We start from the raw sequence: 14,109 nt of genomic DNA, 5'->3' as shown, positions 1-14,109 counted from the left end.
AGAGTGTGCATAGAGAGAGAGCGTTCATAGAGAGAGCGTGCTAAAAGAGAGAGCGTGCATAGAGGCAAAGAGAGCGTTCATAGAGAGAGCGTGCATAGAGAGAGCATGCTAAAAGAGTGAGCGTGCATAGAGAGAGTGCCAAGGGAGAGCGTCCAAAGAGAGAGTGTGCATAGAGAGAGCATGGAGAGAGAGCGTGCATAGAGAGAGAGCGTGCATAGAGAGAGCATTCAAAGCAAGAGCATGTCAAGAGTGAGCGTGCATAGAGAGTGAGCGTGCATAGAGAGTGAGCGTGCATAGAGAGTGAGCGTGCATAGAGTGAGCTTGGAGTGTGAGTGTGCATAGAGAGAGAACATGCATAGAGTGAGCGTGCATAGAGTGAGCGTGCATAGAGTGAGCGTGCATAGAGAGAGCGTGCATAGAGAGAGCATGCACTCCCTGCTGTTACTGAGATCCGAGCCACAAACTTGAGAGTCCGAGAGATGTAGTGTGATCTACCCAGACTGAGTGTGAGTGTAAGGCCACGACCCCACTATCAGTATAAGGCCACGACCCCACTATCAGTATCTGGTCAGTATTTTTTCTCAGGAGCCAAAACCAGGTGAGGAACAATCAGAGAAAAGGTAGAATAGAAACAAGTCACCAATTCTGCATCTATCACCCACTCCTGAGAACAAATACTGACCGAATACTGACCAGATACTGATATTGGGGCCGTGTCCTAACACTAAGTGTGTGTCCACGTACAGTGACTGGGGAAGGTATTCACCCCCCTTGACATTCGACCTGAAATTTCACTGTTTTTTGAGGGTTTCCATCAGTTCATATAGAGAAGATGCCGACAACTGGGAATATCTGGTTTTCTGTTTATTGTGACGCAAACAACAAATAGGACAAAATAACTGAAAACTTCAGTGTGCATAACTATTCACCCCGTAAAGTCAGTACTTTGTGGAGCCTCCATTTGTGGTAATTACATCTGCAAGTCGCTTTGAATAAGTCTCTATGAGCTTTCCACATCTTGCCACTAGGATTTTTGCCCATTCCTCAAGGCAAAACTGCTCCAGATTCTTTCAAGTCAGATGTTTCCACTGGTGATCAGCTAAGTCTGACCACAGATTCTCCATTGGATTAAGGTCTGGGCTGTGACTCGGCTGCTCCAGAACATTTACACGTTTCCCCTTAAACCTCTCGAGTGTTGTCTTGTGGGTGAACCTCCGTCCCAGTAACAAATCACTGACAGACTGAAACAGGTTTTGCTCAAGAATATCCCAGTATTTCGCACCATCCATCTTCCCCTCAGCGCAGACCATTTTCCCTGTTCCTACTGCCAAAAAACATGCCCACAGCATGAGGCTGCTGTCACCATGTTTCACTGTGGGGATGGTGTTCTTGAGGTGATGAGCTGTGTTGGTTTGGCACTAGACGTAGAGTTTACCTTGATGGCCAAAAAGTTCAGCTTCGGTCTCATCTGTCCAAAGAACCTTCCTCCATAAATTTGGGGAGTCTCCCACATGTCTTTTGGCAAACTCAAAACGAGCCTTACAATTTGTGTTTAAGTAAAGTTTTTTTTTCTGCCCACTCTTCCAGAAAGGTCACCTCTATGGAGTGTACGGCTTATTGTGGTCTGACAGATACTCCAATCTCTGCTTGGGAACTCTGCGGCTCCTTCAGGGTTACCTTTGGTCTCTGTGCTGCCTCTCTGATTAATGTCCTCCTTGCACAGGCTGAGCGTTTTGGTGGACGCCCTCTCTTGGCAGGTTTGTTGTGGTACCATGTTCTTTCCATTTGATGGTAATGGATTTGATGGTGCTCCGGGGAATCATCAGAGATTGAGAAATTTCCTTATAACCCAACCCTGACTTGTATTTCTCAACAACTTTGTTCCTGATTTGTTTGGAGATCTCCTTGGTCTTCATGGTGTTTGTTGGCGATCTCCTTGGTCTTCATGGTGTTGGTTGGAGATCTCCTTGGTCTTCATGGTGTTGGTTGGAGATCTCCTTGGTCTTCATGGTGTTGTTTGGAGATCTCCTTGGTCTTCATGGTGTTGTTTGGAGATCTCCTTGGTCTTCATGGTGTCGTTTGGAGATCTCCTTTGGTCTTCATGGCGGTGTTTGGAGATCTCCTTGGTCTTCATGGTGGTGTTTGGAGATCTCCTTGGTCTTCATGGTGGTGTTTGGAGATCTCCTTGGTCTTCATGGTGGTGTTTGAAGATCTCCTTGGTCTTTGTGGTGGTGTTTGGAGATCTCCTTGGTCTTCGTGGTGGTGTTTGGAGATCTCCTTGGTCTTCGTGGTGGTGTTTGGAGATCTCCTTGGTCTTCATGATGTTGTGTGGATATCTCCTTGGTCTTCATGGTGTTTGGTCAGTAGTGCCTCTTGTTAATGGTGTTGCAGCCTCTGTGGCCTTTCAGAAAAGGTAAAGTGTATATAGTGACAGACGTGTGACACTTAGATTGCACACAGGTGGACATCCTGTCACTAAGCATGGGACTAATGAAGGGACTTGCTGGCACCAGAAATATATAGGGGCTTCATATAAAAAAGGGTGAATACATATGCACATGACAGTTTTTAGTTATTTGATCCCATAAATTAAATTTTTGCCTATATTTTTCTCACTTTACTTCATCAACTTAGACTATTAGACTATTTAGTGCTGATGGATCACACACAAATCAGATTACAAAAATATTTACTCACTGAGTGAGTGTCCATGTAATGTGGGGTAATAGTGTAAGGAGATGGAAATTCTTCCCACGTCCCCCCCCCCCCCTTTGAAGAACTAGTGTAATGTTGTGTTGTGTAATGTGAACTGTGGCATGCTTTAATAGTGTTAATGTTGTATGTTGCTCGACTTTAGGGAGAATTAAAGTTAAGTTTGTGACTAGCCCATTGTGGGAGGGGATAAAATGACAGAAACGATTTCCTGTCAGAATGTCAGACAGGGCACAGTGTGTGTAGAAAGCAGACCTAAGTTCTGATCAGAGAGTAGTGCTGCACGACGTGGGTGTCCCTAATATGAGAGGAGACCATGACAGAGGATAGCAAGATCCTAGTGGGAGGAAGGAGAGATGTGATTGAAAAGCAGATTGATCGATTGAAGGCCGGTCATGGGTCAGGACGCCCAGCAGTACGGCCTTGAGTTTATAACTTACATAGGTAACGGGCCTAGACGGGACAGAGTACGCGAGAGGAAGAGAGTGCCCTGGTGGGAGTTCCTGAGTGTCAGGGACAGAGAAGACACGTACCGGCCATAGAGGGGAGAGACGACGCTGAACCGCGGGTAGAGAAGAAGACTCTTACTACCTGGACGGTAGCACTGAGCCGGGCGGTGGTGAAGACCGAGAGGAAGGAATCAGAAATGTGGGTTGTGGAGGAAACGGCAATCAAGTTGTGTGCCCGCCATCTCCTGTACATAATCCCCCCCGAGTCATCGTTTAGTAAAACGTTTATTTCTGACTGGTGGTCTCCTCATTGAACTGTTCAACGTGCTGTCTGCACAGGCGTAGCGCCCCCACAACACAAGTCCACACACGCAACCAGGACCCCCACCTTCATGTACAATGCCGGGGCGTAAGAGGTGGGTATCTCCTCCATGGCTACCGCCCCGCGCCACGTTACAATGTACCCACAGACTGAGTGTGACTGTATACGCGGTGTGTGTCCATGTAATGTACCCACAGACTGAGTGTGACTGTATACTCGGTGTGCACTTCCTATACGAGGATGAGAGTATCCTTGTGACATTGTGTATTTCTGTGGAGTGTTCGCACACTGTGCTGTGGTGACTGGGTGATGGATGGTTAGCTCTGTTGCCCAGTATTTGGGAGTGTGCAGTCGCCCCAGGCTCCTCGTCTCTCTCACGCTCGTGTCTCCTGTGTCTCATGTAATGGGGGCAGTACACTGGTAGAACAGAAAACACATCAGTGCTGGGGAAGGACAGGACACGTGTGGCCCCATAGATGTGGGCGATGTGCCAGTCACACCCACCACACGTGAGCAGCGGCGTGGGGTGCGGCCGCTGATTCTGCTGTGCTCAAACTCTCACTGGTTGTTTTCAAAATTACGTAGACAATTTTAGATTTAGAAAGTGTTTATAATAAGTCGTCCCGTCATGGAGCGCCCTCGTGTACGCCCGACATCACAGTCTAGTGTCACAAGATGGAGAAAGAAGCGGGCGCTATACGGTGGATAGGGTTTACAGTGATAGGGTGGAGGGTGTACGGTGAGGGGTTGGAAGGTGTACAGCGATGGGGTGAAGGGTGTACGGCGATGAGGGGAGGGTATACGGTGATGGAGGGAATGGTGTATGGTGATGGTTTGGATGGTGTATGGTGATGGGGTGGAGGGTGTACGGCGATGAGGGGAGGGTATACTGTGATGGAGGGTGTATGGTGATGGTTTGGAGGGTGTACAGCGATGGGGTGGAGGGTGTATGGTGATGGAGGGGAGGATGTATGGTGATGGAGGGGAGGATGTATGGTGATGGGGTGGAGGGTGTATGGTGATGCTTTGGAGGGTGTATGGTGATGGGGTATAGGGTGTACAACAATGGGGTATACGGTGTATGGCTATGGTTTGGAGATTGTACGGTGATCTTTTTGAGGGTGTATGGCGATGGGGTGGAGGGTGTATGGTGATGGAGGGGAGGATGTATGGTGATGGGGTGGAGGGTGTACGGTGATGCCTTGGAGGGGGTGTCTTGATGGTGTATAGGGTGTACAACGATGGGGTGTACAGTGTATGGCTATGGTTAGGAGGGTGTATGGCGATGGGGTGGAGGGTGTATGGTGATGGAGGGGAGGATGTATGGTGATGGGGTGGAGGGTGTATGGTGATGGAGGGGAGGATGTATGGTGATGGGGTGGAGGGTGTACGGTGATGCCTTGGAGGGGGTGTCTTGATGGTGTATAGGGTGTACAACGATGGGGTGTACAGTGTATGGCTATGGTTAGGAGGGTGTATGGCGATGGGGTGGAGGGTGTATGGTGATGGAGGGGAGGATATATGGTGATGGGGTGGAGGGTGTACGGTGATGCCTTGGAGGGGGTGTCTTGATGGTGCATAGGGTGTACAACGATGGGGTGTACAGTGTATGGCTATGGTTAGGAGGGTGTATGGTGATGGGGTAGGAGGGTGTACAGTGATGGGGGTACAGTGTACGGTGATAGTTTGGATTGTGTACGGCGATGGGGTGTACGGTGATGGGGTGGAGGGTGTACGGCAATATGGGAGGATATACGGTGAGGGGTTGGAGGGTGTATGGTGATGCTTTGGAGGGTGTATGGTGATGGGGTATAGGGTGTACAACGATGGGGTGTACGGTGTATGGCTATGGTTTGGAGAGTGTACGGTGATGTTTTTGAGGGTGTATGGCGATGGGGTGGAGGGTGTCCGGTGATGTGGTGGAGGGTGTATGGTGATGGAGTGGACAGGGTGTATGGTGAAGGGTTGGAGGGTGTACGGTGTAGACCTTGATTTGAGTAGAAGGTTCTGCAGACTGATGTCGGATCTAGCTTTGAGGCTGCAGATTTTCGGGTGGTGATCAGACATTTCAGATTCGCCCCTATATTTTGCATCGCGATCTGAAGTTTAGGGAATTGGCCTTACACGTGTTGAGTTGCTTGAGTTTATGGGATGGGATGAGATCATAAAAAGCTGTGAATGTTTTGGGTCCCGCTCCACTGTGGCACAGTCTTAGGCGTGGACGCCCCCGGCATAGGTAGTGATAATATTTGGCAGATTTGGTACTCCTTTCCTGTTTATATCAGGGATAGGGTGAGGCCAGCACCCCCGAGAGACATGAAGTCACCCAGCACGAAGTTCTAATGACTCATTTACTAATTATCCCGAACAACATTCTTGTATTCCTGATCTGAGAGTGTCCTGACCCCATTATATGTCACTTATGGACAGTATAGGGCCGGCGCCTGGTGTGTAGGACAATAGGGGGATTCTGGTTACCGTCGAGCCCCCAGGATGGGTCACACTACCACATGGCCAATGCATGATTGGTATAGGAGCCATGCAAAGAGTGGACTCTGCGGCTTCCCAGCACCTTTTTTTTCAGTGATGTCCCCAACGGGTATCACGTCAGGACCTCAGGGGTCCACAGCAACTTAATTCCATGGGAACGTAACCTTTATGTCACACCTTACAATTTAGAAAAATAGTAGAGACCCCGTACTGCGGCGCGCACCACTTTTACTTTATCAGCTTGTGCCCTAACCTTGTCCTTTATATACGCCCGCACACAGAAGTACTAGATAAGCCCATTAGTGATCCCACACAGTATGGCACCACTTTCCTGGTTCCTACAGCGCTCCATATACAGTAAGATGCCCCCACAGTACCCCATTACACAGTATGCTGCCCCCCACAAAACATCACAAAGTATGATGTCCTCCCATGGTGTACGCACACGGCCCTGCTACATCAGCATACACACACCGGGTGTGTCCTACGCCTCTGACAGTCACATGACCTGAGGGTCCTATCAGGATCTTCAGTCTTCACAGACAGAATGGCGCAGGACGGAGCAGTCGGCTCCTGCTCCATTGTTATGTTCAGCTGTATATTGGTCCTGAAGACACAGATTCGGCTGTACCCCGACCTCCTGGGACAGCTCCCCAGACTGAGGACATTCCCGCTATGATAGTTACCATCAGTACAGAGACGTTACAGTGCGTCACCATGAGGTGAGAGACATTACCTCCTAATAAAGACAGTGCCACAAGAATAATGATGAGAAATGGGGTGGGAGACAAAACCTACACCGCAGATAGACTTCCCGATTTACGAGCTCCTCAGCCCCAGAGACCGCCTTAAATACTGTACCAGGGGTCACATGGATAGGAGAATCCAATCACAAACCTGTCACCAGGCAGATGTTTTGCCTGACCCTTGGCAACAGCACCTCATAGGTGGTTGTGTGGCCCAATCAGCTGCCGTTGCTGACCCAACACAACTCTGCCCAGTAGCAGAATTTTAGGCGGGAAAATTTCCCTATAAAACTGTCCTGACACGAATGATAGAGGCCAACATGGAGGCCAGACCCCATGAGGAGCCTCCCCTACAGTCCACGATCCTTCCGGTCAAGTATCGGACATCAGTGGAGGACGATGGGGCAGTATTAATAGACAGGGCGATATTGGGGCAGTATTAATAGACAGGGCGATATTGGGGCAGCATTAATAGACAGGGCGATATTGGGGCAGCATTAATAGACAGGGCGATATTGGGGCAGTATTAATAGACAGGGCGATATTGGGGCACCATTAATAGACAGGGCGATGATGGGGCAGCATTAATAGACAGGGCGATGATGGGGCAGCATTAATAGACAGGGCGATATTGGGGCAGTATTAATAGACAGGGCGATATTGGGGCAGCATTAATAGACAGGGCGATGATGGGGCAGCATTAATAGACAGGGCGATATTGGGGCAGTATTAATAGACAGGGCGATATTGGGGCAGCATTAATAGACAGGGCGATATTGGGGCAGCATTAATAGACAGGGCGATATTGGGGCAGTATTAATAGACAGGGCGATATTGGGGCAGCATTAATAGACAGGGCGATATTGGGGCAGCATTAATAGACAGGGCGATATTGGGGCAGTATTAATAGACAGGGCGATATTGGGGCAGTATTAATAGACAGGGCGATATTGGGGCAGCATTAATAGACAGGGCGATGATGGGGCAGTATTACTAGGGAGGGCGACGATGGAGCAGTATTACTAGACAGGAAGATATTGGGGCCGTATTACTAGACAGGACGATGATGGGGCAGTATTACTAGACAGGAAGATATTGGGGCCGTATTACTAGACAGGATGATGATGGGGCAGTATTACTAGACAGGACGATGATGGGGCAGTATTACTAGACAGGACGATGATGGGGCAGTATTACTAGACAGGATGATGATGGGGCAGTAGTCCTCGGCAGGATGATGATGGGGCAGTATTACTCGGCAGGATGGTGATGGGGCAGTATTACTAGACATGACGATGATGGGGCAGTATTACTAGACAGGACGATGATGGGGCAGTATTACTAGGCTGGATGATGATGGGGCAGTATTACTAGGCTGGATGATGATGGGGCAGTATTACTCGGCAGGACGATGATGGGGCAGTATTACTCGGCAGGATGATGATGGGGCAGTATTACTCGGCAGGGTGGTGATGGGGCAGTATTACTAGACATGACGATGATGGGGCAGTATTGCTAGACAGGACGATGATGGGGCAGTATTACTCGGCAGGATGGTGATGGGGCAGTATTACTAGACATGACGATGATGGGGCAGTATTGCTAGACAGGACGATGATGGGGCAGTATTGCTAGACAGGACGATGATGGGGCAGTATTACTAGACAGGACGATGATGGGGCAGTATTACTAGACAGGACGATGATGGGGCAGTATTACTAGACAGGACGATGATGGGGCAGTAGTCCTCTTCAGGATGATGATGGGGCAGTAGTCCTCGGCAGGATGATGATGGGGCAGTATTACTAGACAGGACTATATTGGGGCAGTATTACTAGACAGGACTATATTGGGGCAGTATTACTAGACAGGACGATGATGGGGCTGTATTACTAGACAGGACGATGATGGGGCAGTATTACTCGGCAGGACGATGATGGGGCAGTATTAATAGACAGGACTATATTGGGGCAGTATTACTAGACAGGACGATGATGGGGCAGTATTAATAGACAGGACTATATTGGGGCAGTATTACTAGACAGGACGATGATGGGGCAGTATTACTAGACAGGACTATATTGGGGCAGTATTACTAGACAGGATGATGATGGGGCAGTATTACTAGACAGGACGATGATGGGGCAGTATTACTAGACAGGACGATGATGGGGCAGTATTACTAGACAGGACGATGATGGGGCAGTATTACTAGACAGGACGATGATGGGGCAGTATTAATAGACAGGACTATATTGGGGCAGTATTACTAGACTGGACGATGATGGGGCAGTATTACTCGGCAGGACGATGATGGGGCAGTATTAATAGACAGGACTATATTGGGGCAGTATTACTAGACAGGACGATGATGGGGCAGTATTACTAGACAGGACGATGATGGGGCAGTATTACTCGGCAGGACGATGATGGGGCAGTATTAATAGACAGGACTATATTGGGGCAGTATTACTAGACTGGACGATGATGGGGCAGTATTACTCGGCAGGACGATGATGGGGCAGTATTAATAGACAGGACTATATTGGGGCAGTATTACTAGACAGGACGATGATGGGGCAGTATTACTAGGCAGGACGATGATGGGGCAGTATTACTAGGCAGGATGATGATGGGGCAGTATTACTAGGCAGGATGATGTCGGGGCAGTATTACTAGACAGGACGATGATGGGGCAGTATTACTAGACAGGACGATGATGGGGCAGTATTACTAGACAGGACGATGATGGGGCAGTATTACTAGACAGGACGATGATGGGGCAGTATTACTAGACAGGACGATGATGGGGCAGTATTACTAGACAGGACGATGATGGGGCAGTATTACTAGACAGGACGATGATGGGGCAGTATTACTAGACAGGACGATGATGGGGCAGTAGTCCTTAGCAGGACGATATTGGGGCAGTATTACTCGGCAGGATGATGATGAGGCAGTAGTCCTCGGCAGGACGATATTGGGGCAGTAGTCCTCGGCAGGACGATATTGGGGCAGTAGTCCTCGGCAGGACGATGACGGGGCAGTAGTCCTCGGCAGGACGATGACGGGGCAGTAGTCCTCGGCAGGACGATGATGGGGCAGTAGTCCTCGGCAGGATGATGATGGGGCAGTAGTCCTCGGCAGGACGATGATGGGGCAGTATTACTAGACAGGACGATGACGGGGCAGTAGTCCTCGGCAGGACGATGATGGGGGGAGTGATTCCCTGTGTTTTGCTGCTCCTGTCTCTTCCTCATTCCTCTCCTGTCCGTACATGTTGTCTCTGATCTCTCCACACGTGAGGGTGATGCGGCGCACACGGAGCAGGCGTGTCCCGTCACTCAGCGCGTGTTGTGTGTATACAGCGCGGTGGAGGTGTACACCACAGCCATAAATCCCGGCGGATCGGCCCCAGGTGGATCGCCCCCGCCGCACACTCCTGACCGCGCTCTCTCCTCTCCAGGTGCGGAGATGGTGACGGAGGAAGGGTCCGAGTGGCTCCTCGCGCTCCTGCGGGACCTCCAGCTGGAACAGTTCTACGCCAAGATCCGGGACGAGCTGAACGTGACGCGCCCGGGACACTTCGACTATGTGAAGCCGTTTGACCTGGATCAGATCGGAATGGGAAGACCAGGTAAGATCCGCGGGACATGATGGGGGCTGTAGTGCTGCTGTATAGGACTGGATCCCACATGATGGGGGCTGTAGTGCTGCTCTATGGGACTGGATCCCGCATGATGGGGGCTGTAGTGCTGCTCTATCGGACTGGATCCCAGATGATGGGGGCTGTAGTGCTGATCTATAGGACTGGATCCCAGATGATGGAGGCTGTAGTGCTGCTCTATCGGACTGGATCCCACATGATGGGGGCTGTAGTGCTGATCTATAGGACTGGATCCCAGATGATGGAGGCTGTAGTGCTGCTCTATAGGACTGGATCCCACATGATGGGGGCTGTAGTGCTGATCTATAGGACTGGATCCCAGATGATGGAGGCTGTAGTGCTGCTCTATCGGACTGGATCCCACATGATGGGGGCTGTAGTGCTGCTCTATCGGACTGGATCCCAGATGATGGGGGCTGTAGTGCTGATCTATAGGACTGGATCCCAGATGATGGAGGCTGTAGTGCTGCTCTATCGGACTGGATCCCACATGATGGGGGCTGTAGTGCTGATCTATAGGACTGGATCCCAGATGATGGAGGCTGTAGTGCTGCTCTATAGGACTGGATCCCACATGATGGGGGCTGTAGTGCTGATCTATAGGACTGGATCCCAGATGATGGAGGCTGTAGTGCTGCTCTATCGGACTGGATCCCACATGATGGGGGCTGTAGTGCTGCTCTATGGGACTGGATCCCACATGATGGGGGCTGTAGTGCTGCTCTATAGGGCTGGATCCCACATGATGGGGGCTGTAGTGCTGATCTATAGGACTGGATCCCACATGATGGAGGCTGTAGTGCTGCTCTATGGGACTGGATCTCACATGATGGGGGCTGTACTGCTGATCTATAGGGCTGGATCCCACATGATGGGGGCTGTAGTGCTGATCTATAGGACTGGATCCCACATGATGGAGGCTGTAGTGCTGCTCTATGGGACTGGATCTCACATGATGGGGGCTGTAGTGCTGGATCCCACATGATGGGGGCTGTAGTGCTGCTCTATGGGACTGGATCCCACATGATGGGGGCTGTAGTGATGCTCTATGGGACTGGATCCCACATGATGGAGGCTGTAGTGCTGCTCTATGGGACTGGATCCCACATGATGGGGGCTGTAGTGCTGCTCTATGGGACTGGATCCGACATGATGGGGGCTGTAGTGCTGCTCTATGGGACTGGATCCCACATGATGGGAGCTGTAGTGATGCTCTATAGGACTGGATCCCACATGATGGGGGCCGTAGTGATGCTCTATAAGACTGGATCCCACATGATGGGGGCCGTAGTGATGCTCTATAGGACTGGATCCCACATGATGGGGGCCGTAGTGATGCTCTATAGGACTTGATCCCACATGATGGGGTTGTAGTTCTTTGGTCTGGCAGGAACGTGTCCTGTCCTTCATCCATTACATAAGATTTCCCATCTTGTGGTGTTCTTGGTGATTTGCCTCCTTCGTGTCTGATACTTTCTCACGTGTCCTGAGTCACGGGAAGTGAATGAGGCGTGGAGATCTGTCATCCTCCCGTCATTCCTGGTGCAGCTTGTGGAGAATTAATAAGCTGATTACATTTTCCATACAAGTGGATAGAAAAATTACCCCCACCATCTTCTGTCCATCTAGTCCCATCCTCTCACCTTCTGTCCATCTAGTCTCATCCTCCGCCATCTCCTGTCCACCTAGTCTCATCCTCCACCATCTCCTGTCCATCTAGTCTCATCCTCCGCCATCTCCTGTCCATCTAGACTCATCCTTCACCATCTCCTGTCCATCTAGTCTCATCCTCCGCCATCTCCTGTCCATCTAGTCTTATCCTCCACCATCTCCTGTCCAACTAGTCTCATCCTCCACCATCTCCTGTCCAACTAGTCTCATCCTCCACCATCTCCTGTCCAACTAGTCTCTTCCTCCACCATCTCCTGTCCAACTGGTCTCTTCCTCCACCATCTCCTGTCCAACTAGTCTCTTCCTCCACCATCTCCTGTCCATCTAGTTTTCTCCTCCATCATCTCCTGTCCATTTTGTCTTATTCTCCATCATCTCCTGTCCATCTAGTCTCATCCTCCACCAGCTCCTGTCCAACTAGTCTCATCCTCCACCATCTCCTGTCCATCTAGTCTCATCCTTCACCATCTCCTGTCCATCTAGTCTCATCCTTCACCATCTCCTGTCCATCTAGTCTCATCCTCCACCAGCTCCTGTCCAACTAGTCTCATCCTCCACCATCTCCTGTCCATCTAGTCTCATCCTCCACCATCTCCTGTCCATCTAGTCTCATCCTTCACCATCTCCTGTCCAACTAGTCTCTTCCTCCACCAGCTCCTGTCCAACTAGTCTCTTCCTCCACCATCTCCTGTCCAACTGGTCTCTTCCTCCACCATCTCCTGTCCAACTGGTCTCTTCCTCCACCATCTCCTGTCCATCTAGTTTTCTCCTCCATCATCTCCTGTCCATTTTGTCTTATTCTCCATCATCTCCTGTCCAACAAGTCTCATGTTCCACCATCTTCTGTCAATCTAGTCTCATCCTCCACCATGTCCTGTCCATCTAGTCCCGTCCTCCATTATCTCTTGTCCTTCTGGACCTCATTGTGGGAGCCCTGTGTCTTATTCCCACCAAACTGATAATCCAAGGAAATGTTGTCTTCTCATCATTTTAACAATTTTTCATTTCAGCACAGAGGAGACTCTTCGAAGCTTTGAAGCGGAGGAAACCTCCAGTGCGGCCTAAATCCTGGATGTACAAGGTGAGAGCCGGATATAACGATGAAGACTCCAATCTCACCCTTTTAAGGGGTTCTCCACCTCAGAGCCCCATCAGACAAAGGACGTACGTAGGTGTAGGTTCCCTGGAAGTGACCCTTGTGAGGACTCAGCCGCAGGTTGTTATTGCTGGAGTGACCTCTGTCTCCGGTGTCATTTACACAAGTGATTCACGTGGGTGCAGCTTAGCAGAAGTGATTCATTGCCGGTGTTTACTCCTTATTGCTGGAGGTTGATGAGATGGAGACTAAGCAACTTGGGGTGGAGGAGAAATCGGCGCAGGAGCCCGGGTGGTCAGGAGAACTTTCCATGAGGACTTTCCCTTATTTCTATGGAGCTTCTGGCTGCATATAAACCTAAGTCTCATGAAATCCATCCTATGATCTCCAGACTATGCAGCCATCACATCCTGATCTCGCCCCCCTGATCTTCAGATAATACCACCATCACATTCTGCCTTACACGCTTTGTGAATTGTGTCCCCGTCACACCCTGCCCCTACTATCTCCAGATTGTACCCCTATCGCACCCTGTCCCACAATCACTGGAGCCCTAGTCACACTCTGACCCATCAACTCCGGATCATACTGCCATTACACCCTCTCCCATGCTCTCTAGTTTGTACCTGTGTCACCCCCTCCTCCATGATCTGTGGATTGTACCTGTGTCACCCCCTCCTCCATGATCTGTGGATTGTACCTGTGTCACCCCCTCCTCCATGATCTGTGGATTGTACCTGTGTCACCCCCTCCTCCATAATCTGTGGATTGTACCTGTGTCACCCCCTCCTCCATGATCTGTGGATCGTACCTCCATCATATCCCTCCCACAATCTCTGGATCGTATCTCCATCATATCCCTCCCACGATCTCTGGATCGTACCTCCATCATATCCCTCCCACGATCTCTGGATCGTTTCGACATCATATCCCTCCCACGATCTCTGGATCGTACC

At 50.2% G+C, this 14,109-nt stretch overlaps 1 protein-coding gene across 3 annotated transcripts in view; it reads left to right on the top strand.

Annotated features, from left to right (window-relative positions):
• The window catches only part of TNK1 (tyrosine kinase non receptor 1), a 70,833-nt gene that overhangs the window by 46,254 nt on the left and 10,470 nt on the right, over nt 1–14,109 (top strand). For all 3 annotated transcript variants that reach the window (XM_073654624.1, XM_073654625.1, XM_073654626.1), the window contains exons 2-3: nt 10,186–10,356; nt 13,068–13,138. In XM_073654624.1, coding sequence (XP_073510725.1) covers nt 10,194–10,356; nt 13,068–13,138 — 234 coding nt within the window. In that variant the 5' untranslated portion in view covers nt 10,186–10,193. The remainder of the gene's footprint in view (nt 1–10,185; nt 10,357–13,067; nt 13,139–14,109) is intronic.

The sequence above is a fragment of the Phyllobates terribilis genome, unplaced genomic scaffold, assembly GCF_046119375.1.
Source record: "Phyllobates terribilis strain yellow unplaced genomic scaffold, ASM4611937v1 Scaffold_11__3_contigs__length_659146591, whole genome shotgun sequence".
Classification (NCBI taxonomy): domain Eukaryota; kingdom Metazoa; phylum Chordata; class Amphibia; order Anura; family Dendrobatidae; genus Phyllobates; species Phyllobates terribilis.
This window is presented reverse-complemented; position numbering and strand designations above follow the sequence as displayed.